We start from the raw sequence: 25295 nt of genomic DNA, 5'->3' as shown, positions 1-25295 counted from the left end.
ATTTTTGTGCCAATACCAGGCTGTTTTCAGGACTATAGCTCTTTAGTAGAGCTTTAAGTCAGGGATGCTGATTCCTCCTGAAGTTCTTTTATTGTACAGGGTTGTTTTGGCTATCCTGGGTCTTTTCTTTTTCCATATAAAGTTGATTATTATCCTTTCAAGGTCAGTGAAGAATTGTGCTGGAATTTTTGGGGGGATTGTATTGAATCTGTAGATTGCTTTTGGCAAGATTGCCAGTTTTTACTATGTTTATCCTACCTATCCAAGAGCATGGAAGATCTTTCCATTTTCTGGTATCTTCTTTAATTTCTTTCTTTAGAGCCACAAAGTTCTTATTATATAGGTCTTTTACTTGTTTGGAAAGCATTACCCCAAGATACTTTATGTTGTTTTTGGCTATTGTAAAGGGTGATGTTTCTCTGATTTCTTTCTCAGCCTCTTTGTCGTCTGAATAAAGTAGGCGACTGATCCTTTTGAGTTTATGTTGTATCTTGCTAGTTTTCTGAAGGTGTTTATTAGCTGTAGGAGTTCCCTGGTAGAGTTTTTTGGGTCGCTTATGTAAACTATCATATCATCTGAAAATAGAGAAAGTCTAACTTCTTCCTTTCCAATTTGGATCCTCTTGATCTCCTTTTGTTATCTTATAGCTTTAGCTAGAACTTCAAGTACAATATTGAAGAGATATGGAGAGGGCAGCCTTGTCTTGTTCCTGATTTTAGAGGGATCGCCTTAAGCTTCTCTCCATTCAGTTTGATGTTGGCTCTTGGTTTATTGTATATTGCTCTTATTATGTTTAGGTATGTTCCTGTTATCCCTGATCCAAGACCTTTATCATGAAAGGGTGTTGAATTTTGTTGAAGGCTTTTTCAGAATCTAGGGAGATGATCATATAGTTTTTCTTTTTAGTTTGTTTATATGGTGGATCACATTGACATATTTTCATATGTTAAGCAATTCCTACAACCCAGGTATGAAGCCTATTTGGTCATGGTGGATGATTTCTCTGATGTATTCTTGGATTCAGTTTGCCAGTATTTTATTGAGTATTTTTGCATGTTCTCTTTTGTACCACTCTGCCTTGTTGGCTAGTCCATGCTACATAGCAACTGATGCTGTATAGTATTATTTTGTGAAATAAGCTCCTTTTAGTCCAAATTACAGAAGCACCAAAGCAAAAGAGTTCAGTGTCTATGTTGGGAAAGGGAAAATGTGGGAACAGAAGGTGTTTGAATTATAGTGTCCAAAGAGGATGTTACCAAGACTTGGCTAAAGCCATGCTCTGAGCTCCTTCTCGGGCTTGAGGAAGCATCTAGCCACAGTTTCTAACATATCAGTACTTGATACTTGGTATTTTAAAAGCTTTCCGGTGTTTTATCAGATGAACTGGGATGGAATGTAAACTGTTGTGTTCATACAGTCCACTGAAGACACACGATTAGCTAGCTGCTTTGACATAGGAACTCTGGGCTACAGACAGAACTACACTTCCAGGATTGTAGAGTCTATCAGTTATTAAATAAAACTTCGGGTCATCCTGGGAAAAGGAGGTGACATGATCTCTTATTCAAGTGAGGACCTTATTCAAATGAGAAAAATTGTGGGTGGTTTGAACCTGAAGCAGTGGGTAAAAAGATTTTCTTATACTAAAGTTAGAAAGAAATACTGTTAACCAAAATTCCTCGATCAGACCAGAGATTGAAGCTGTTTATTAGAAAATACCCAGAGATAAAATTAAAATAATTGTTTCATGCAAGTTATATATACTTTTAGGGAGGTATAGACAGAGGAGCAAAAATGTTATCAGTTTTGAATATTTGGAGTTCAGTTTTTCTTTTTAAATTTTTTATATTAAAAATAGTTTCTTCACACCACCAGAAAAGCTAGAGCGACATACATGGTCCCCTGGGGAAAGGGACAAGATTTCTGGAGCAAATTTGGAGCATGGAGGGAGGGAAGAGGGAGTTAGGAGAAAGAGAAGGGGAGAAGAGGAGGGGAGAGGTGGGCATGAGGGAACAGAAAGATTGAGACAAGGAAAGAATAGAGGAGAACAAGAAAAGAGATACCATAATAGAGGGAGCCATTTTAGATTTAAGGAGAAATCTGGCACTAGGGAATTGCCCATAGATCTACAAGAATGAACCCATCTATCAGTCTAAGCAATAAATACCTTTAATGCCCTTCCACAATAATGAGATTGATAACTACTTTATATGCCATCCTAGAGCCTTCATCTAGTAGCTGGTGGAAGCAGGAGCAGACACCCATAGCTAAACACTGAGCCAAACTTCTGAAATCCAGTTGCAGAGAGGGAGGAGTGATAAGCAAAGGGATCAAGACCAGACTGGAGAAACCAAACGAATCAGATGACCTGAACAAGACTAGTTTGATAGCTGGGAAACCAGCATAGGACTTACCCAGACCCCCTGAGTGTGGGTGTTAGTTAGGAGGACTGGGCAGTCTATGAGGCCTCTAGTAATGGATCAGTGTTTATGCCTAGTATAGGAATGGATTTTGGGAGCCCATCCCCCATAGAGAAATACTTTCTCAACCTAGACATATGGGAGAGGGCCTAGGTCTTGCCCCAAATGATATGACAGACTTTGAGAGTCTCATGGAAGTCTCACTCTCCCTGGGGAGCAGAAAGAAGATGGGCTGGAGTTTAGTGGGGGTGATAGGGGAGGATGGGAAGGTGAGGGAACTGGGATTGACATGTAAAACAAGCTTGTTTCAAATTTAAATAAAAAAAGGAAAAATAAATTTGTTCTTTTCTCATACAATATATCCTGTTTACAGTTCCCCTCCATTGACTACTTCCATAGCCTCCCCACTTCCCCTTCCCTCCAGATCCAACCCCTTTCTGTCTCTCATTTGAAAAGAACAGGCTTTCTAAGAGATAATATAACCAGATATGACAACATAAAATATAATGAGATGAAGCAAAACTGTCGTACTGAAGTTGGACATGGCAACCCAACAGGAGGAAAAAAGTCCCAAGAACAAAAAGAGTCCGAGACTTATTTGTTTTCACAGTCAGGGGTCCCATAAAAATACCAAGCTATTAATACACACACACACACACACACACACACACACACACACACAAACACACACACAATTATATATAATTATATAATATGTTGTGTGTATATAATTATATAATATGTTGTGTGTGTATGTGTGCATGCGTGCGTGTGTGTGTGTGTGTTTGTGTGTGTTTGTGTGTGTGTGTGTGTGTGTGTGTGTGTGTGTGTGTGTGTGTATGACCTGGTACAGACCCACGTAGGCCTCTGTGCTAGCTATGTCAGTCTCTGTGAGTTCATCTGAGCTTTGCTTAGTTGATTCAGATTCAGAGGGCCTTGTTCTTCTGATGTCCTCCATCCTCTCTGATGCTTACAAGCTTTCTACTTCCTCTTCTGAAGGGTTCCCTGACCTATGAGGGGAGGGATTGAAGGAGTCATTGAATGTAGACTCTCTTTCTATATAATGCCTGCCTGTGGCTTTCTGTATCTGTTCCCATTTGCTGCCAGGTGAAGCTTCTCTGATGATGACTAGATAAGTCACTGATCTATGCATCTAAAATAATATAACTAGAAATTATTTTATTGATTTTTACTTTATTTTTAGACCAGTAGTGTTTGGTTTTACCTAAGGTCTCTGGATGTCTAATCTCAGATGCTTGGTTACCCAAGCAGTCTTGGGTAGGGTTCCTTCTCATGCCATGGGCCTTAGGTCAAATCAGACATTGGTTGTCTACTCTGACAAGTTCTGTGCAAGTTTTCTACATTAGCAGATAGAATTGTATATTTAAAAATATATTTAAAAATATTTAAAAATCACATATAATATGGGATTCTGAAGTAGTTAGAGATCATGGAATTTTAATTCTTGTGACCTAAAAAAATCCATTATCTCATATACTTACAATTTATATGGTGGAACAGGATAACATTTTCATAATTCTTAACCAACATTGAACTGGAAGTACCAACTGGAACAATTTGGTAAGAGAAAGTCATTTATACTGGGAAAGAAGTCATCTATTTGTTCCTGTTTGAAGATATTACCATCCACCATCTATGGGAGAAAACTGATGACAGAACACCCAAACGTGCTTGTACTGAGTGAATTTAGCAGAGCTGAAGGTTATAAAGCCAGTATACAAAAATTGGTATTTCCATACAGCAAGGACAAATTATCTTTGACAAACTTTTCTTTTCTTTTTAATATAAAAACCAATTTCCTTGAATTCATCACCATTTAGATCCATGTAGTCTGGGCTGGCTTTGGTGATGGAGAAAGAAATGCAGATAATTAAGGCTTCAGCCTCTCATGGCATAATTGTCTTGAGTCATCACCATGCTGTGTGTGGTAACTGACATGCTAGATACCCTTCTTAAGGGCAAGCAGATGTCAGAACCCTGTGCACATCTGCACTGTTCCCACTGCTTGTACTTAGAGAATGCTCTAACCCTGGACAGTTCCCAAACCAGCCAGGAGGCATGATTATACCTGTCCTCGCACGGGAGTGTGAAGTTAAGATATGGGTGGGTTGTGGCTTCCTGTGGCTTCTCCCAAATTCCTGAATGCCATTGACTTCACTTCAGTATAACCACCATAAATATAACTCACTCATTGTCATTTTCTTTTTATTAACTTGTCTATTCATGTATTTGATCTTCAACTGGGTCTCCCAACCCCATGCATAAAAGCAGTTTTTTTTTTTTTTTTTTTTTTGTTTTTTTTTTTTTTTCCCTTTCTGAACCTGAAGAGCTGGGAGAATTCCCATCCATGTATTTTGGCAGAGACAAGCAATGCCATCACTTTCTATTATGTGGCATTCCCCTTGTGAGGTTTCACATCTCAGTTCTCTTGTGGTTGATGACATCTGCTGAAGAATTAACCGTGAAAACATTTTGTTTTCCCGCACAGAATCATGTCAATCCTGCCATGGACTTTACACAGACCCCTCCTGGGATGCTGGCTCTGGACAATATGCTGTATTTTGCTAAGCACCATCAGGATGCATACATCCGGGTAAGTGTGCTGGCCCCACTCACATCCTGCCAGTGTCCTATGGAATTCTGTTTTCAAACCTACACATAGAAGGTTATTATTAGATGAGTCACCCAGTGGATTTTCTTCCATCAGTGGCAAACTAAAGAAATGAAGTTGATCAAGGGGCTAAAATAGGATGCTTAACTTTTACATTTCTTCCTTTTATTTAAACAATATAGTTGGTACTGGGATATGTTTTCTATACTTTAATATTGAAGAGTGATAAAAACTATTAAGTAACAAGGGGAACAGAAATGAAGTCCATACCCAAATCCTGTAAAACCTCAAATTTGGTAGAGACTCCATTTAGACTTATTTCTGTGCTTGAAAGAGGCCCAAGATCTTTACTGCTACATTGCTTCATTTCACTCTAATGTTAAGAGATACAATAAAAAAGCACAAATAAAGAGAAAAATGGGACAGTTGTGGAGAGGAATCTTTCCACATTTCATAACAGACTGGGTATACTCTGGGCACTAAGCTAGGTTGTTGATTGGAGGCAGAAGGAAGTGGAGATCTCTGTGCCTCTGTGAAATTGCAGATGGCTGCCAGAACAGTGCCCTGTAGAGAAGAGAGTGGGTGGCAGTGACACAAAAGCTTGTACATTGGGTTGCCCATCTGAATTCCTCAATTCATGGTGACACCGTGTCCATGTCTTCAGGCATGGAATAGAAGCAAGACTGAAAACAAGGAGGGATTGAATAAAAAGGGTGTTGGGGTGTACTTATGATGATGACTAGCCCAGAGGTTAGAATGCATTTGAAGGACAAATTGCTTGAAATAAGAAGAGTCAGGCTGAGCTGAAAATTGGGCATGTCCTTTGTCTACTGGGACATTCTCTGCTGGACTTTCAGTGGAATTGATTTCCTGGAGATGTGGCTGGCACTGTTACTAGCTAGTGATTTAAAATATGGATGTTTCTGTTGTGCCTGGACAAGAGTTTGTTCTGTTAAACAAGGGAGATGTGGGATGTCTCAGCTATGGTGGTACTTCCTTAGCATGTCTTTGGAAATGAGTGTTGTTGTGGCCATGGGAAGGTACATACATTTGGGTAGTGTGCAGTGAGAAATTGTACCATCCAGCAGTGATTCCCTTGAATGAAGTCATGTTTGATTCCATATTCTCTGTAGGCCTCATATTTTAAATGTGTGCTCATTGAGAAGCTCTGACCTATTGTGAATTGCTATTTGCATATATAAAGGGCTTTATGGTAATTTCTCTGAAAGGGTTGCAGACTGGTACAGGGTCAGAAGTTCAGTCTTACCTTAGATACTTGTTTTGCCATAAAATTTTGATCTGAGGCCCAGGGATGGTAACCTCAGACCTATAATTTCAGTACTTAGGAGGCAGAAGCAAGCTGATCTCTGTGGGTTTGACTCCAGCCTGATCTACATAGTGAATTCCAAGCCATCCAAAACTACATAATTAGAACCTGTCTCAAAATATATAAACAGACAGGCAAACAAAAAGATCCTCATCCCAAAACCACCCTCCTTTAATTTGACTAACATATACATATATCTACTGCACAAGCATTTTTCTGTGGATACAGTCTGTTTGCATCATAAGGAAATTTGTATTTAGAGAGATCATGCAATATCTAACCTCAGAGAATTGAGTATGAAAAGTAGAATCCAAGTAGAAATTGAATTTCACATCAATTGATTGATGGTTGCAGATAAATGCCTCTAAGATTAGAGCTGATGCCAAATGTATTGTTAATTGCATAAGAAGCATATGTCTTATGAAAAGTAATTTAATGTTTTAAGCTTGATTTCTCAATGCATTTTCTAAATGGTGATAAGTGAAATCAATACCATGGCAACCCAAAAGAACTTTGTATGTTCTTTTGTATCTAACAAAACTTGAAGCTTAGGGGCAAAACAAGGCGGGTCCTTTTTATTCTGCATGTTACGTAAGAGGCTGGAATGTGTGTACCTCACATGTTGTTAAATTTTCTCACAAGGTTTCTTTCCATGATGTTTTCTAGGTCCCATGTGACTTTGGGGCATGAAGGAAGGCTAAAGTTATGTATATAAATATAAATGCTACTTACATGTGTAAAGTCTGAGGTTTTCTTCAAGCTTTAGTTACTGAAGATAGACGCATGCTGTGGTGGTAAAGTATGAGTGCTGTACAGCTCAGAATGACCCCAGGCAGCTGGCTTCATTTGACCTGGGAGGTCCCTTTCCGAACATTGAAGGGGGTTTAGTTTTTAAAAATCATTCCTTAAGAATTCCATACAGTGTGTTTGATCATATTCACCTCCCCCAACTCCTCCTAGATCTACTTCCCTACCCCACTCAACCTATTGCTCTCTGTCCATTTCCTCTTCCAGTCTGGTGTGTGCTGGCCAAGTACTTATGAAAGTGAGGTCTGTCTGAGAGTGTGACCAATATATCAGAGGTTACACCATTAAAGAAAACTGACTCAACCTTTCCCATCAGGTATCTATCAGTTGCCAATAGCAGCTCATGTAATGGGAGGATTTCACCTGGTTTGAGCTGGCACAGGTCTTACGCATACTGTCACAATCTCTGAGAGTTCATGGTGCATCTGCCTTGCTGTGCCCAGGAAACATTTTCTTTAAGTCATCTGATACCTTTAGAATTTTTAAAATCTTATGTATTAATTAAAAATAAAACAAAACATTTTTTTAAACAAGGTAAAGCTCCAGTATGCACTCAACTGTTCATTTATTAAGTGTGTGTTATTTGATAGCTTCATCTTCTGCACTTGAGAATAGACTTGCCACTCAGATTTATGGTTGGGATTTGTTTAAAAAGAGAAAGTGTGTGCTGATATGGTGGTAACACTTTTAATGTCAGCATTTGGGAAGCAGAGGCAGGTGGTTCTCTGTGAGTTTGAGGCCAGCCTGGTCTAAAAAGCAAGTTCCAGGACTGCCAAGGCTGTTACATAGAGAAACCCAGTCTCAAAAAATAAACAAACAAACCAGAAAGAAAAAGAAAGAAGAGAAAGTGGCACACACCAATATTCCCTTTGTTTTTGACATTCCTCTACCCTTACGCTTCCTTGATCATCTTGTTTTTAGGTTTTAGCCCTCTGCTTTGCCCCGCCTTTGTCTTAGCAACCTTGGGCACACACATTTGTGCCCTCATCACTTTGCATGTTCCTCACCTTTGCCCTTCTGTTGATACTTGTCATTATTTCTTGCTCGGAAGCCATTTGGTCCTGCCTCAAGGGATTGTTGCTTAGCTTTTCTAGGGGGGTTCTTTTCCTCTATCTGCCTATGAAATGCACATGACACTGAGGGGCCTGACCACGAACGTTTGCAGGCTTCATGTGTTTTCTGAATGACTACAGTTCCCTACAATGAGCCAAGTGTTGGCCTGTATTCAGGTTGATAGTGGGTCTGACAGGAAGAAATTTCCTGTCTGAATCATCAGGAGAGGAGCATATTTGTGTGGGTGAAGAGACCATGCCAAGCAGTTTTTAAGTCACTTGAAATGTACGTTTGTGTGAAAGGTGGTGGGTTCTGGACAGGGGATAGTCCTCAACACAGATGTGAGGGTCAGGTGGGGAAAGCTTCCAGAAGTAAGTGGTATATCTTAATATGTGATTGCTGTGAAGAGATACCATGACCAAAGCAACTTTTATAAGCATTTAATTGGGGGCTTGCTTACAGTTTCAGAGAGTTTGTCCATGACCATCATAGTGGGAAGTGGACAGCCATGGTGTAGGAGCAGTAGCAGAGAGCTTTACATCTTTATCTGAATGTAGCAGGCAGAGAGAGAGAGAGAGAGAGAGTTGTCCTGGTGTGAGCTTTTGAAACTTCAAAACTTACTCTCAGTGACACACCTGCTCCAACAAGGCCGTGCATCGTAATCCTTTCCAAATATGATTGGGAACCGAACATTCAAATATGTGAGACTATAGGGAGCATTCTCATTCAAACCACTACATTTTATTAACTAGGCATTTTAGTTATTTACACTTCTCTGTGATACACTACCTTGACAAAGGCAATTTGATTGAGGAAGGATTTATTTCAGTTCACAGTGCCATTGAATTCTGTCCATTATGGTAGTAAGGCATGGTGGGAAGAACTTGATGCAGGAGGTCACATTGCTTTGGTCAAGAAATGGGAGATAATGAGCTAGTTTCTATATTTAGCCAGTCTAAGATCTAAGCCCAGCGAATGGTGCTGCCCACTCTTAGTGTAGGTACCCCTCCCCAGTTAACCTGATCAAGATAATCCCTCCAAACATGTTGGTGTAAGTCAACATTCTGTCCAAGTTGACAGTAATAACTATCACTATCATACTAGGTCATGGGAGGCCTAGGTGAGTATATCAAATAAAGGGGAAAATGAGAGTGAGGTGTGGTGGTGTGTGTTTTGTTCAGGAAGCCAACAACTATAAGATAGCAGAGGCAAGATGGGAGTGGCATGGATGGTTCTACCCTACAGGGGAAGTGGGGATAGGTCATTAGAGACCTTTGAAATCATATGAAGGTACATTTTCAAACATGAACATTAATTTCAAGCAGATATAAGAATTTCCAAACAATAAACACAAACATTTTCATAAGGGAATTAAGCAGAGATAATAATTTTAGAAAAAGCACTTCCTTGCCAGAAAACCAACATGAGAAATAGAGGCTAGAAGCTAGTGAAGAAAGCTAGAAGTGGACAAGTAGGAGCTAAGGCCATAAATATGCTGCAGAAATAGAGCTTAGGGAGTTGAGAAATTGTAGAGAAGTGATGTTAACTCATGTAGGGTGAGGGTGTGACAGTGGGGAGAAGCAAGTTGGTTGCAGATAAGGTAAATTTGATTGTTTGAAGAAGTGGGGGACTTCTGGTTTCAAAGCCCTAAAGGAGAGTGGCGTATTTGGCCATTTGGAGCCCCATTTTTTTTTCCTGGTCTATGTCTCTGGACTAACTGCCTGAATGTCTCTATGAAGGAGACAGTGAGCTTGAGGTGCAGAGCTGAAAGCCACAGGGGATGGCATCCTTTGTGTTCCATCTTGTAAGGATTTGTACCCTGTCCAGTCTGTGCATCTGTATGACTGCTAAGCCCTTTGTCTACAGCATCCACCCCTGTGGCTTTATCTCTCACTACCCACCCCATTCTCTCTGTCCTCTGAACTCCCACCTCACCCTTTGTCAAAACAAAATTATGACAGGCCACATGTTAGCCAGGCAGATCCCCACCTGAGTGTCTGTGATGCCCTTATGTTTGAATGTCTCATGCCATCTGCCTAATGGACAGCTCTCAAGGCAAAGCTTGTCCTTAGATAACCTGCTGGCCCTCTCTCTCCCTGGAGAATATTATTGGCCCTGCACCTTGGACACTCAAATTGAATTCCTGTGACCTTTTATAACTTTAAATATATTTACCTGTCTTTCCTGTCTCCTGTAGTTGACTAAAATAAACTGTATAAATAGACACCAAAGTTCACTTATGTTCCCAACTATTGGCCCAGTGGTCAGTGTCTAGTAACTTCCAATTATTCTTATTAATCAAGTAATAAAAGAATTAGATTGCCAGCACAGAATGGACTCATGTGTTTGTTTTTAATGTGTTTTTTGTTTCATTTTGTTTGGGTTTTTTTTTTTTTTTTTTGTTTGGGTGGTTTTTTTTTTTTTGTTTTTTGTTTTTTTTGTTTTTTTTTTTTTGGTCTTACTGATTGCTTGGTTTTTGTTTCTCTCTTTTGAGAGATAAAAACATAAAATTGAGCAGGTAGGGAGTATATGAGTATATGAGAGGAGTTGGGGAAAGGAAAATAATAGGATAAAAATATAGTGTATGAAACAAACTCTCCCAAAGAAAAAAGGAAACAGAATTTTCTTAGTTTTTACTTTCTCCTTATCTGAAATTCATGGCCTTCATACTTACAACACTTCTAAAGATATTTTTTGCCCCATGAATTTCTTGATGGGTGGCTAAGTTTCTTATGTAATACTTGAATGAACTACAGTAACTGTTCTGGAGAAAGCTGTCGATGTAATTGAATTACCCACAGTTGGACAGGCACACAAACCCAGGAGGAATTACAGATCTAAGCATCTCACTGAGTGTGGAGTGATTTCAGATATGGCTCTTTTATCATATTATCAAATATTTGATTAACACCAAACAATGTTATTTCAAAGAACAAGAGAGCCTGGTAAAGGTGTCATAGCGGAGCATTCTTGATTGATCTTTTGTTTCAAGGTAGTGACATGAAAAATAACAGGAAGAAGCAGTCCAAATATTCAGAACCTATTGTCAGTCATGAGACTGACCCTTAGAGAAATCAGGTGAGCTTTAAATGTGCAACAATGAAAGCCAAATGCATGCAAATGAGTTTCCTCTATGGTTGCCTATGTATTGTTAGAGAATACAAAGGATGTTGGGGGCGGGGGAAGCGAATATGTCCTTAGATGCTAAAAGAAAGTCCCTAAAAATTACAATCATTCATTCATTGTCTCATTCAAGAATATTATCCAACATGTAGCAGACAAGGTATCGTGTACAGTGGATGTGATAGTAAGAAAAAAAGCTAAGTAGTCTCTCTCTCTCTCCCTCTCTCTTTCTCTGTCTCTTTTTCTCTCTCTCTCTCTCTCTCTCTCTCACACACACACACACACACACACAGAGAGAGAGAGAGAGAGAGAGAGAGAGAGAGAGAGAGAGAGAGAGAGAGAGGCAATAGTAATAATTACTTTCTATTTGGGAAATCCTTTGTATCCTTAGGGGTTTTAGATGTACACTGTACTGGGAACCTCTAATAGGTCATAAAAGCTCTGTTTGATAATGTGAAGTTTTTCACAATGTGTGGAAAGCCAACATTCCACAATTTTATGAGGAATTACACTGCTTAGCTATATCGGAATCATTGAAGACTTCCTTCCTCCTGTGACTTAACTTTAAGCAATGGCCTGACTTCGGAGAAACCAGGTGGTTGTTGGTCAGTATGGAATAGAGCAGACCGGACACTTTGTTCAGCTTCAGTTCTTGCGGGGCTAAAGCATAAAGATGTTTCCCTAATGAAGTTGCATCCTCACTGATTTATAGACTTTTGCCAACAAAGGTATTACTCAACAGAATTTATAAGATCTGGAGGTTTCCAGGAAGAAAATGAAAAGTTAATCCTGCCAATGGTTTGTTCTTTACATAACCTGCAATCCTTTTTATATTTTTAATTGAAATTGATTGGTCTACAAAAACAATTTGCATAATAAATGTATGCAGTTTGGTGAAGTCCCCTGCAATTCTCTCTTTATCATCCCTCCTAATTAATGACTAGCATTTTTTCCCCTGTACTATCATGGGATACTAGGTGACTACAGTGGAAGATGATGCATTTCCTGATGAAGGATATAGAAATGCTTTTAAAAATAAGATTAATTATACTAGGCTCACATAATTGCAGGCCAGAGCATATATATATTTCTAATAGTATACCAAATAAGAACAAAAATATTAATATTGATAAAATGTCAGATGGATATCTATACTTAAGAATGGGTTTCTCAAGGCCCTTTTCATTAGAATCACATTTTCCAGAGATGAAATATGTAAAGTATATCTATACTGTTTAAAAGTCCACAAGTGGAGTTTTCCCCTATACCCACCAAACAATGTTTTTAGAATTAGTTGGCAGGGCTAGGAATGTTGACAGATCCCTAGCACTTGGGAGGTAGAAGCAGTGGCTCAAGTTCAAGGATGGTCTCAGCTAGTGACACTGTCACAGAAACATAAATAAATGAAAGGGAGGGAGGGAGAAGCAGAAAGATGGGAGAGACTAGTTAGATGCTGATCTGAGGCTATTGAGACAGAAACCACAGGGAGTGCTGGATGAGAAGTGTGACAAGTGTCACTTCTGAGGCCTTAGAAGACATTTTTTGTGATCCCTCCTCAGTGCAGGGTGATCAGGTGGCTCTATGCGATGCGTTCCATCTGCATATCTTCTGCTCTGTCAGTAGAGGTTCGCCTCAATTTAGCAGGGAAGCTCATGTCAAGTTTCCTCCCTGCTGTGCCAGAGAGCTCCTGCACAATTATAACAGCGAACACTTGGTATCTGAGCTTGCTGGGAGGTAACTGCAAGGTTTTACTAATTACTCACCTGACACACAGAGAGGGCCTGCCCAAGGTCACAGAGTAGAGATGTATCGAGCTAAACTTTTAAAAATTTTAAATGCAATTTTATGAAAATATAATGACTTTATGTCCCCTCCCCATCCCTTAGCCTCTCCCATATCCCTTAGCCTTCACATTAATAGCTTGCTTTCTTTGATTATTGTTATATATGTGTGTAAGAATATATATATATATATATGTATATGTACATACATACATAAAGCATATAATGCAGCTATCACCCCCATCGAAGAAGCCTCATTCGGCAGCACGTGGAAACCATCACAGAAAACCAAACCTCAACTGGGCTTAATGCACAGATCGATGCTGTCAATCAATGCACAATGCAGTTTCACGGCAGACATTGAAATTCTGGCTCCTGCAGTCTTTCTGCCTTCTCTTCCAGGCTGTTCCCTGGGCTCTGGATGCAGGAGTATCTATTGGGGCTGGGCTCCCTATGATCTATTGATCTCTGCACTGAGTCCAGGTGAGGTTTTCTGAGACGGTCTCTCTCCATGTGCTGCAGAGTGAAGCTTTTCTGCTGAGCATGATGGCTACATTTATCCCTGAGAGTAAGAATAGGATTTAGAATGTAGTTAGGGATTATGCTGCTCTAGCAAAGAGGCTGTAGTAGATTCTTTTCTGCGGTCCATGACCTCACTATCCCTGGGAATAGTTTCCAGTACCAACCGTGATTTCCCTTCTGTTTAGTGAGCCACTAACGTATGAGTGCCACTCCTTGCACCGTTATCTTGCCATGTCATTGCCGTGGTTTGTAGGTATTGCAGCTGGGCATGACTACCTAATTTCTTCCCCCTCTGAGTAAGTCAGACTGGAAGAAAGAGGCTTTCAGGTCAGGTCCAAGTGGAGTCATCCAAGTGTGTGGCCTTCCTTTTTCTTTACGGCTGGGCCGTATTCCGCAGTGCACATGTATCACGTTTTCACTGTCACCCACCTGTTAAAGGATATTTGCATTGCTCTCTTTCCTGGCTACTGTGAATAGGGCAGCAATGAGGATGGCTAAGTGAGCATCTGTGGTGTATGATGCTCAGTCCTTTGGGCGTATGCCGCAAGGGGAGATATAGCTGGGTCATATGGTAGGTTTTAGTTTTCTGGGGATCCCCATACTGATTTCCAGAGTGGCTTCACCAATTACATCTGAATACTCTGGTTTTGTAGGGCCTAGGAGATTTATGTGGAGGTTTTGGCCATACTTTGGGAGAATGCTTCAGATGCACCTTGCTCCACTAGCCCCATATTTTCAAAGGAACGGGAATTTGATTTCCCAGGAAGCAGTTCGTACTCTCTTTCTGTTAGCCAGTCACCTAACTCCTTACTCCATTCTCTCTGGCTTCCTTTTGCTTTCTATGTCTGCTTGCCACTTCTAGATGTTCCTTATCTTGGTGGCCAGAGATAAGAATCGACTGCAGCGGAGTGAACCTTTCAGCCCCTTGCTGGTTCCTGGGAGGTTTTGTATGATTGTATCTCTGTACCCTTTGCCACTACTCAGGTAGTGCTGAATAGATTCTCAGTCTTCTCTATGTTTTCTCTTTCCCAGACTAGTTGACTCCCAGAAACCAGAGCTTCATCTTGTCCTGGATATATATTCTTTTTTTGAAAATGAAGGACTTAACCCCAGGCCCTTGAGAGGAGGGAAGGAGGGGTGAAGCCTCACAGTTTCTCCTGCTGTAAATTTGAAAGGAAAGAAAGAACATCACTCACTCCGTGTAAAATTTCTGGTTTGTGTTCTGGGAGCTGGAAGCACCATGAGCCCCTGGTGGCTCTAAGAAACAGAAAGGAAATGGTTGCTGTCCACAAGGCATCCTGGAGGGAAGCAGGATCTAGTGTAGTAATCCGCGGGTGGAGGCGATGCTGACTCTTCAAAGTAAATTAAGGAACTTTTCACATTCCAAAGGGGGAAATTGGCAGTTTTCCAAGCAACATAATTGCAGGACAGTGTGTAATATGTAATTAAACTTAACTATGAAGCAAATGATTGGAATACAGCTTGCTAGAACATCATTTTTTTTTTTGTTCCCATAGCACTGACAGATCGTCCCCTCCCCTTGTCCCTGAAACAGCTTCAGCAGCAATTGCTCCTAATTTTTTTTTTTTAAATAAAATTATATGTTGCCAGTTAAACACACAGTTTCATGTAAAGGAACCTTTTTATTTGAGTGACATTTTCCTTCTAGGGGATGTGGAGCACAGATTCAGCTTAGAATAGCAAGGACCCCTCAGCAGAGCCTTGCAGTGACTTTTAAAATGATTCTTTGTCTACTAATTCATGTAAATACTTTATTCCTGCTTCTTATTTCTTATTTTCCTTCTTTCTCTGACCAAGGTCCATGCCTCAGAGGCTTGTTTTTATGTATAGGGTTTAAATTTTTTTTTCATGCTTTAAAAATAGCAGCATTAATTTCGTTGGTTGTGAATACGCAAGCTGTTACTGCCAAACAATCGGGACCCCTTGAGAGTGTGAATGCATGTGATTAGATTTACTAATTGGGCTGGAAAGCACAAAATCTGACTTCCAAAGCCAAAGATTTGAATGGAATGCTTCAGTCCTTAGGATGAGATCATTGTTCAACATGATCCTGTCTTATTTCAGAGGACTGGTCCTTGGGGATGGAGGGCGGATACATAGGGATACACTGCTGGGTGCAATGGGTATATGCTGTCCCTGTACCTGCTGTCGCACCTGCCTTCCCATTCCCTCCTCACAGTGTCTGAAATGTCAGTACTTCTGTTTAAACATTATGTCCCTGATTTAGTCTTTCTTGGTTCCAGACCAAACTGGGATATAGGTTCAAAGTTTTTCACTAAGTTGTATACAGAGTCTTCTGGTTAACTTTGAAAGGAAAGGACTGGCAGGTGCTTAGCATACATTTACCATGATGAGAGCCCTGGGTTAAACCTACAGCAGCAAACAGATGCAGTCGTCTTTAAATTATTGGTGTATTCATTGAAGAAAAAAAAAAAAACTCACCCTATGATGAACTGTGTGTTGTTAGAAACCCAGGTCCATTGGGAATTGTAAGCTATAGAAGGCATGTAAGGGTGTGTCAGCAACCCTTACCACTGTGTTGACATTAGCTTCTGCTTCTCAGGGGCTGTTGGGGTTTTTCTGTCACAAGCCCAATTTAGTTCTTATTTCTGCACACCTGTTCTCCATGTGGACTCTAGCTTGTCTGTTTTATTTCCTTAGTTGGTGAGTTAAATAAAGGTTTATTGGATCCCTCCTTTATAACAAGCCCTGCTTCTTTCTTCTATAGTTATGAAGCTTCTTCCTTCAAATGCATGTCTATCTGTGTGGCAAGTGACAAGTTACCCTGAGCCTTGAAGCTTCTTCCTCCTGCAAGGCACCCATTTCTGCCTTGTATTGTAGTTGCAGTGCAGTAGCTCAGAGAGTAAAAACACACTCCTGCCTATTCCTTGGAGAGGGAAAGACCTCATAGAGAGATAGAAGTGTTATAAGTCTTCATGACTTCTTGTTATTTCTCATGGACGGCCTTTGCAGTTGAGAAAAGTTGTAAGTCTGTAGAAGAAATACTATCCTGTTGCCATGCTGGAATTGCTTAATAGTTGCAGGGAGTTCTGCTTTGAGAAATCATGCCATCTGTGAACAAATGCAGCAAGATTGCTTATTCCTTCCTAGTCTGTAGCAGTTTTTCTTTTTATTACCTTATTTCATTACCCAGGACTACCAATAAGATACTGAATAGGAATGGTGGGGGACTATTGTATTTAATTTTAAGGACAAAGTGATGGGTATCTTACCTTTGGCTATGATGTTAGCTGTTATTGTCTTCTTATAGATGTTCTTTATAGGATTGCTAAAATTTCCTTCTGTTTTTTAATTTCATTACAGTTTTGTCATGGATGGGTGTTATATATTGTTCAATGCTTTTTTGTATTTATTGGTATTAGTATATCTTGAATTTGTTAATACTATGGTTTGTGTCAATCGATTTTCAATTAATTGTGGTGTAGACTTCTTTTTCTTCACAGTTAGATTCTACTTAATGTTTTGTAGCTCCTTTATTGATATAATGTCATTGTGTTATACATTGCATAATATGCACTGTATAAAATTGACGTCATCACCAAAGTCAGGAGTAGTGAGCTATTTTCCCCACATGTTGTACTGCTTTAGCCACCCGTTTCTTCCCCCACTGCCATCCTTTTTTTTATTGTGTCAGTTACCATCATGTTCCCCATATCTGTGCTTTTGTGACTTTAAAGAATGTTACGTAGATGGAATCATGAACATTTAGTGTTCGGGCTAGATTTCTGCACCGGGCACAATTCTCTAAAGAGTGCACATTATCTGTAGCAAGGATATTCATTATTTTTCCTAAGTAATGTTCAATGGATCCATATGACACTGTCTTACTGTTTGCTCATTGACAAACATGGTTCATTTATAGTTTGGATTGTTATGAATAAAACCACCATGACAATACACACACACAGCTGTCTGTGTGAGCAGAGTTCCCAGCTCTCCTTGTTAAATGTGGAGAAATCTTGCATCTATGTTAAAAAGATTTGTTAGTCTTCAATCCCCCTTCTTTGTCATGCATTTGATTTTGGCATTAGAGTGAGTTTAGGAAGGAGTCCTTTGTTTCTTTCCTCTGAAATAAATTTTAAGGAATCAATTCATATCCTTCCTTAGCTGTTTGATAAAATTCACCAATGAAACTGCCTGTACCTGATGCTTTGTGGTTAGGGAGATTATTAATTGTTAATTCAATTCCTTTAGCAGACCTGGAAGTACTCTGATGATCTGTTTTTGTTCAAGTGTCATTCAAGGAATTAGTCCTTTACACCCTATCATTATCTGTATGAGCTGTCCCCGAGATTTTGTTACCAGGTCCACAGATTCTATAGCATTGGCTCTTTTTTCACTTTCAATGTCTGTAATTTGTTTTGTCTCCTTTCTTCTTAAGTTAGTTAGTATGTTATAATTGTTCTTGACTGTAACAAAAAGTCGACTTAATTTTCTTGATGTTCTTTTATTGTGTTTGTTTTCAATTTCATAGATTTCTACTCCTGCTTGTGTTTCTTTCTTTCTTGGGGTTTTAATTTTGTTCTTCTTCTTTTCTTTTCTTTTTTTCTACAGTGAAATTGCAGAAGTTGTTCTTCCTCCTGCAGGATTTTGTATTAGCTAAACCTCTTTGGGACTTGTGTCATGGGAGTGAATGTTCTTTGCTTTACTATACCTTCCCAGTGACTTGACAATCAGTCTCAAGTTTATTCTTCATTGTAATGAGGACTGTTAGCTGTACATCACCAGCAAGGCCCACTGGTTTTACTCTTAATTATCTCAGCCTACTTTTATACACACACACACACACACACACACACACACACACACACACACACACTCACTCTGCTGGAATAATGCATCATGTCAGCTCTCTCTCCTACAGTCCCATAACAACTCCTGCAGTCCTGTAACAACAACTCACTAGTTGGCTCTTGTAAACCATAGCCATTTAGACACAAATAAACACAAAGAGACTTATATTAATTATAATATGAAGCTTATTAATTATAATAAGAAGCTTAGGCTTCTTACTGGCTAGCTCTCAATTATTAACCCATAACTATTAATCTGTGTATTTCAACATAGCCTTATCTTGCCAGAGATGCCAGGCATCCTATCTTCCCAATAGCTTCATAGCATCTGTCTAGAAGCCTCTTTCTGTGTCCTCTAAGGCTCTAACTACTTTCAGCCCCCCCTCCCACTTGACTGCTCTCAACATGTTAATCACACTATTAAGATCCAGTGAGATCCTTCCAAGCTTAGCCAAAGTATTCCTGCCGTGCTCATAACCCTTAGTGGTTTCCTTCTAATGCAAAGTTCAATCCAGAATACACACCGGTACTCACTTATATCTGTTGTGTGCCTTTCCTTGGGGAGTATAACACAGATGTCTACTCACCCAAGGTAAGCAACTCATACCAGTATAGATTTCACTGAAGTCCAATGTGGTGAACCTGTAGGCTTGGCGTTACCTACGGAGTAGGTGTGAGGTGTTAGTTACAGGAGCACAGATGACACAAAAGCATCTGTGGCACCAAAAAGCTCATCCCAACATAGTTAATGACTCATAGAAGCTGCAACTTGGAGCTGTCAGTGCAACTTGCAGACAGGTCAGCCCCCCCCCCTTCTCTGCAGTTGTTTCTTTTTGCTATAGTGGGTGTCAGGATCTTTGTCTTTCACCTTTCCCAGGCTTGTGAGGTTGCTTACTTCCTGAGTCTTCCCTCCAGCATCTAAGAGGAGACATTTGGACAGGAGAAAGGTACTACACAGCAACATTCTGTGGCCCTGCCTTTGTGTCCTCTACTTCTGTCCCACTTAACTCCAGTCATTGGTTCTTTGTATTCATCCATTGGAGCTCACATAACTAAATAATTACAGTCTGAGTGGCAAACAACAGAAATTTCATTCCTTATAGCTCCGAAGGTTGGAAGTATAGCATCAAGGTGTCAGCAGGGTTAGTTTCTCTTGAGGACCCTCTCTATGACTGGCATATAGATAGTTTCCCTCTTGGTGCTTCTTTGCCTAGTATATACCAGAGTTGGTTCTTGTAAGAACACTAGGACTAACATTCCACACTGATGTCCTCATTCCTCAATTGCTTGTTTACTAGTCTTTTCTCTTTAAATGTAGTTGTGTAGTTGTGTGCTGAGACAGTCTTCAGGCTGTTAGATGTGAATGGAGAGGCACAGTTCATTCTATACTATGCTTGCTGTCCTTGAGGGTGCCTGTGGGCATTCCTCTAGCTTTTTCTCTTCTGCACCTGTGCCTATTTAGACATGTAGCTCACTCCCCAGCTTCCACTGCCGTCAGAGAATTACATAGAAATTCTACCCCTTTCTTTCTGTCCACTCCACCTCCTTTATTTTTCTACAAGTTTTGTGGTTCCCTCCACCCCTTCCTTGGTATTTAATGTTCATTTCATTTCCTGATGGCCCTCATGAACCTGGAAGCCCCATGAGGCAGTGTAGAGAGGATGTCAGCTGCCAGGTACCACTGTAGCCCAGAGCAGGGAACTTAACTCTTGTTTATTAATGAATGCCAGGATTAAATCAGTGCAAGGGTCCTCTCAAAAATTTCTGGTATCATGCCTCCTGGTGAGATTTGCCCTCAGGAAGGAATCCATTTTCTAACTGGAGTTGTACTCTCCCTGGCTGCACCTGCCCTTCTGGCCTGTGTCTGTCTTGGCTTGGGGACCAAAGATAGAACTGTATTGACATGCTGCAAGATGGCCTTGACCCAGATATGCTGGCACTCATACTTGGGTGACTCACAGCTGACTTCCATTTTTGAATTGTATTCATGTGATCATGTAATACTGGGCCAGTGTTAACAACCTGCCTGAAAGATCAGAAGTTCTTTTGTATTGGCATTACAGAATCTAGGTGGTAATAGCCCCCCAAATCCCATTATATTGCTCAAAAATATCTCCCTACCTTAGGAATTGTGATAGACCGATTATACCTAGGGGTGTGTGACATTGCCAGGTAATTTTACTTTTACATTGGCCTTAATTTTTATCAAATTTTGTCCTGCATTGATAAGATACAAGAACAATTTTAGTAGCAGATAAAATGGTGCTAGTATCAAACTTCAGTTTAGCTAATTTACCATATGCTCTTCTGGAGCAATGGCCCTTAGAATCTAGGGCCCTGGTAGATGCCATTTATACCTGTATTAATCAGTGTTCTTTAAAGGAGAGCCAAAAGAATGAACATTTAGTAAAAAAGGGGGGGTATTATATTGGCTTATACAGTACTAACTATGTAGTCCAGCAATGGCTGGTTTACTTTGGAGAGGCAGTGAACTTGGTAGTTGCCAAGTCCATGATGCTGGATGTCTAAACAGCCCCAGTCTGCTGCTGAGGGACTAGAGAACTCCTGGAAAGCTGCTGATATTCATTCCAAGTATGGATCCCAGGATGCTGGGTTCTGACCAATGAAGGGATGAAGCAGGAACAACAGGGTACATGAAATTACTAGAGAGACACTAAGAGAAGAAGGCAAAGAACAAAAGTGTTTTCCTAGACTGGAGGATGCTGCCCAAATTTAACACAGGTATTCCCACTTCAGTTAACTTAAGAAAATCCCACTCTGATGTGCTAACTGGCTTGTTTCTTAGTTGATTCTGGCCAAGCTGACAAACATGATTAACCCTCAGAGCATCTTTCTATAAATTTGCTGTTACTAACCAAAACAAAGTGGCCTGGATGATCTTTTAGTTTCTTAATTGTGATGCTCCTGTACCATAGGACCCTTGCACATGAAGGGAAGAAGGAATCTGAGTGGCTGAGGTTTGAGTGGCAAGGCATTAAGCAATATTAACTGTTGTGGAGGAATACTATTATTATGCTTTGGTGAGGTGCTCATGTGAGGAATGTTGGCAGAGGTAGGACCTGACCTCAGGCTTTTGGGAAACACTAAATTTTGTTTCCAGTGCTATATAAAAAGGTGCAAATCAGCCAGCATGACCTCCTTGCCACAGTAGCAGGCTTAACTACATTAGGGTTTTCTTTTTTTCTTTTTTAATGTATTTATTTTTGGTGAATCTTTAAAGAAAAGATCTGAAAAAAAATTGAAGCCCTTTTGGTGTGTGAGTTTGAGATACTTGCCTTACCTAGTATCACAATATCTACACTCTTAATTTTGTGGGCTTCTCAGGAACCAAAAGCAGACTGCCTCTCTGGGATGCCAGATTGAAGATCCTGGGGTCTTACCTGATGGCATTTGAGTAGTTGGAGTTGCTTCCTAGGAAGGTCACAGGTACCCATTGCCTTCGTTGGCTGTACTCTCTTTCCCCGATTCTCTGAATCTTTCTTCAGAGATTTTCATTCCTTATAGTGAAATTAGGAAAAAAAATCACCCCACTAATCCAGCTCTTTGAGGATTTCTTGAGTGTTTTTGCTCTTCACCCCAAAGAGCAGTCTTTCAGGCCAGGAAAGCAGAATGGGCACACAGACGGTTTCCAGTTAGAAAAGAGGCCATGATACAAATATAATCTCCAGTGAGTGTGGAGGGGCAGGAAAGCCCACGGGACATCTTCTCCTAGGAAACAAGTGAGTTTTATTTTCTTCACTGCCTGGTGTGATCAATATCTAAGTGTCCTTTCACAGATTGTGACTACCCCATCCTCACTCACTATGATTCCCATGGTATCCCCTGTGGGTGGTTGGGTGCTACTGTGGAGGCAGCAGGTGGGATGTGTTGGGAACACCTCCTTGGAGTGGGAGCTGGCTCCCTATCATCTCATGTCTTGTTCTGCTTCCCACTCAGCGTTTATAGGAACCATTTATAGCAAATACTGGCCAAGTGTTTTCCAGAAACACACAGCTAGGACATTTCCACACATTCCAACCTTATATAAATGTTTATCTCTTTAACAATACATGAAGAAGGTTGAGCTCATGGACAGGCCTTTGCAGTGTGGGTTTTGGCCATGTTAGGATCTGATTGTGAAGTCCTTCTTCTACATGGAGACATCATCCCTTGGAGCACAACAGGCACAGGCAGTCAATAATAATGGTTTCTGAAAATATTTTCCTCCAGATTAGGACACAGTCTGTGGATATGTGCCCTGCTAGGTGACACCAGATCCCTTACTCATGATGAAGAGAAAGATCGAAGATCTGTGACCCAGGCACACTCCACAGATGCAAGGGAAAGGGGACTGTGGAAGGCAGAAAACAGGAAGATGGCCATATCTCACTATGATTCAGTACAGGGAACATATAGAAATGCAAGTTACAGAAGATGATGTAGAAATCAAGTGTAGTGGACTAACTCATAAATGACAGAGCTGATGACTCCATGCACAGCTAGCCCCACCAGAGGCTAGAACTGTTTTCTCCATTGCTCACTCACTTGTATAGTAGCTATATTAGTAAGTGCCAACTCTGCTGGTGTGAGGAATACACAGGTAAGATAGTCCTGTGAAGGCCTTGATCCTACCAAGAAAGCCAAGACATATATCTTCATCCCAACTGGGACAAAATATGAGTGACACTCTAGGAAGAGAAATATAAAGAATAGTAGCATTTTAGAGGAAGGAGTTATGGAAAGATTTATTTGAGTAATTGTCATTTGAGCTATCTCTAAGGGGAAGTGTGTGGGAGGCGTTAATGTGATTTCTATAGGAGGTGGCCCATATCTAGCCTGGCTTCTATAGGAGTCAACTACCATAGCCACTTCCATCCCAAATAAATACACAAACTCTATATATTAATTATTAAACTGTTGCCCAATGGCTAGGGCTTCTTATTGCTTAGCTCTGTCTTAATTATTAACCAATTTCCATTAATCTGTATATTTCCACGTGGTCTTATATTACCGTAGAATGCCTGGTGTGTCCTTTCTTCCCTGTCCTTACATGGCAACTCTTTTGCAGTCTTCCTCTGTCTACCTTTCCCAGAATTCTGCTCATCTCCTCGCCATGCCTATCTTCCTGTCTCATTATCCAAACAGTGGTTTATTCATTAGCCAATAAAAGAAACATATATACAGAAGGACATACCCCATCAACCAAGTAAAACCTTTGGAGGATGGAAATAAGTTACATCTTGTTGACTTGTTGTCCGAAGAGGCCACCATAGAACCCTCCAAGCATCACAAAGCTATTCCCAAGGTTATTGGTTGCTGTCTTCAAATTGATGACAATGTCCCATTACTGAAGACAAAACTCACTTGTGCCATTGGATATGGAAAGGACAAGCTGGTACCTAACTAGTAACATTACCACTGTTGACTGGGAGAAGATGTAATAAGATGAAATCCATTTTAAAAACTAGATTTTATAGAACAAATGATTCCTTTTCACATTCCTTTAACTTCAGGTACTTCAGGTTGAACAGCTTATGACTGAATTGTTTAACTGGGTTTTAGTCAGCAACCTATCTAGTGTAGACAGTTTTGTATATGTGAATTAGAAAATACATTCCATTTAAAGACAGCTTTCTGAAAAGTCCAGAAGAATATGAGTGATAGTTTCCTTCCCCATTCCTATGCCCCATATCCTCTCTCCTGAGCCAGAGTGAATTTGTGAATGGAGCCTCTGTACTGGGAAATGAGATGGGAGCTGATATACAGAAACTCATCTCACTGCTGAGTTACTCACAAGAGCCTCGTTTAGTAAAGCAAGTCTGTCCAAACGTGCTTCCGACAGTATCCTGGAAGGTAACAAGTCTGTAATGTCAACAGACTGGTGACAGTATGAAATTAGGATTTAGAAGTGCCAGGGTTACCTTTTCATCTGACAGCAACCACAAAAGCAAATCTTTGCATTCTTGGGATGGCCATAAGAGGCATCTGTATTCAGTCACATAGTATGAACAAGTCACAGTTTTGCCCTGTGATCATTGACACTTCACCAAGATGCAGAAGGTCTCAGCTACTGTCCTTCCTTTAAGCCCCACTTCCCAGTTGTAATGAACTTTTCTTGCACACTGTTGCTCACCTTGGTTCAGAATGGCACAGAGACACCTCGGGAGAGATGCTACAGCCTTTCTTCTCCTTTGAGATTGAACTTGTGATTTCCTCTGCATGAGTCTTTCCTTATTGGCCTTCTACCTTCCACATGCACCTCTACTACAGAAAGTCATACTGCCTTGCCTCACAAACAATGTAAACAATGAAGGAAGTATGTCACAGCAAAGGTCCTTGGACTTTGAGCATCAGAACCAGCTGAGAGTTTGGTAGGAATTCTGCCACAAATCCTACTGCTGAATCAAATACACATATCACCATGGTCTCTGGGTGACCTGTAAATACTTTGAAGTTTGATGGGCCTGGGATAGTCAATGCCCATGACACAGTGAACACAGCAGCTGTCAAAACAGAGACAAGCAAATATATGGTCCCTTCCCCCTACACCCAAGCAATCAGTTCCTGCTCTTTGTCCTTCTGTAGGACTCATCTGAACTGCCACCTATGGTCACTGGTCTGGTTAGTCCTGACCTTAAGATAGTTTGTTTCAAGGAATATTTTCCTCATTTGTGAAAGGGAATTTTATTTCAAAGGCTTGTGAGGGCCACATAAGCTGAAAATGTGGGAGTTTTGCCTGTCAATCATTTGATTTGTATCTTTTTAAAGATTGAGGTGAAATCCACATGCCATACA

At 40.4% G+C, this 25295-nt stretch overlaps 1 protein-coding gene across 4 annotated transcripts in view; it reads left to right on the top strand.

The window, feature by feature from the left end:
- The window catches only part of Elmo1 (engulfment and cell motility 1), a 526201-nt gene that overhangs the window by 268089 nt on the left and 232817 nt on the right, over positions 1-25295 (top strand). For all 4 annotated transcript variants that reach the window (XM_051194660.1, XM_051194662.1, XM_051194659.1 and 1 more), the window contains one exon: positions 4930-5034. In XM_051194660.1, coding sequence (XP_051050617.1) covers positions 4930-5034 — 105 coding nt within the window. The remainder of the gene's footprint in view (positions 1-4929; positions 5035-25295) is intronic.

This window comes from Phodopus roborovskii, unplaced genomic scaffold (assembly GCF_943737965.1).
Source record: "Phodopus roborovskii unplaced genomic scaffold, PHOROB, whole genome shotgun sequence".
NCBI classification, from domain to species: Eukaryota; Metazoa; Chordata; class Mammalia; order Rodentia; family Cricetidae; genus Phodopus; species Phodopus roborovskii.
Note: the sequence above shows the minus strand (reverse complement) of the source record. Positions and strands in the feature narration are given on the sequence as shown.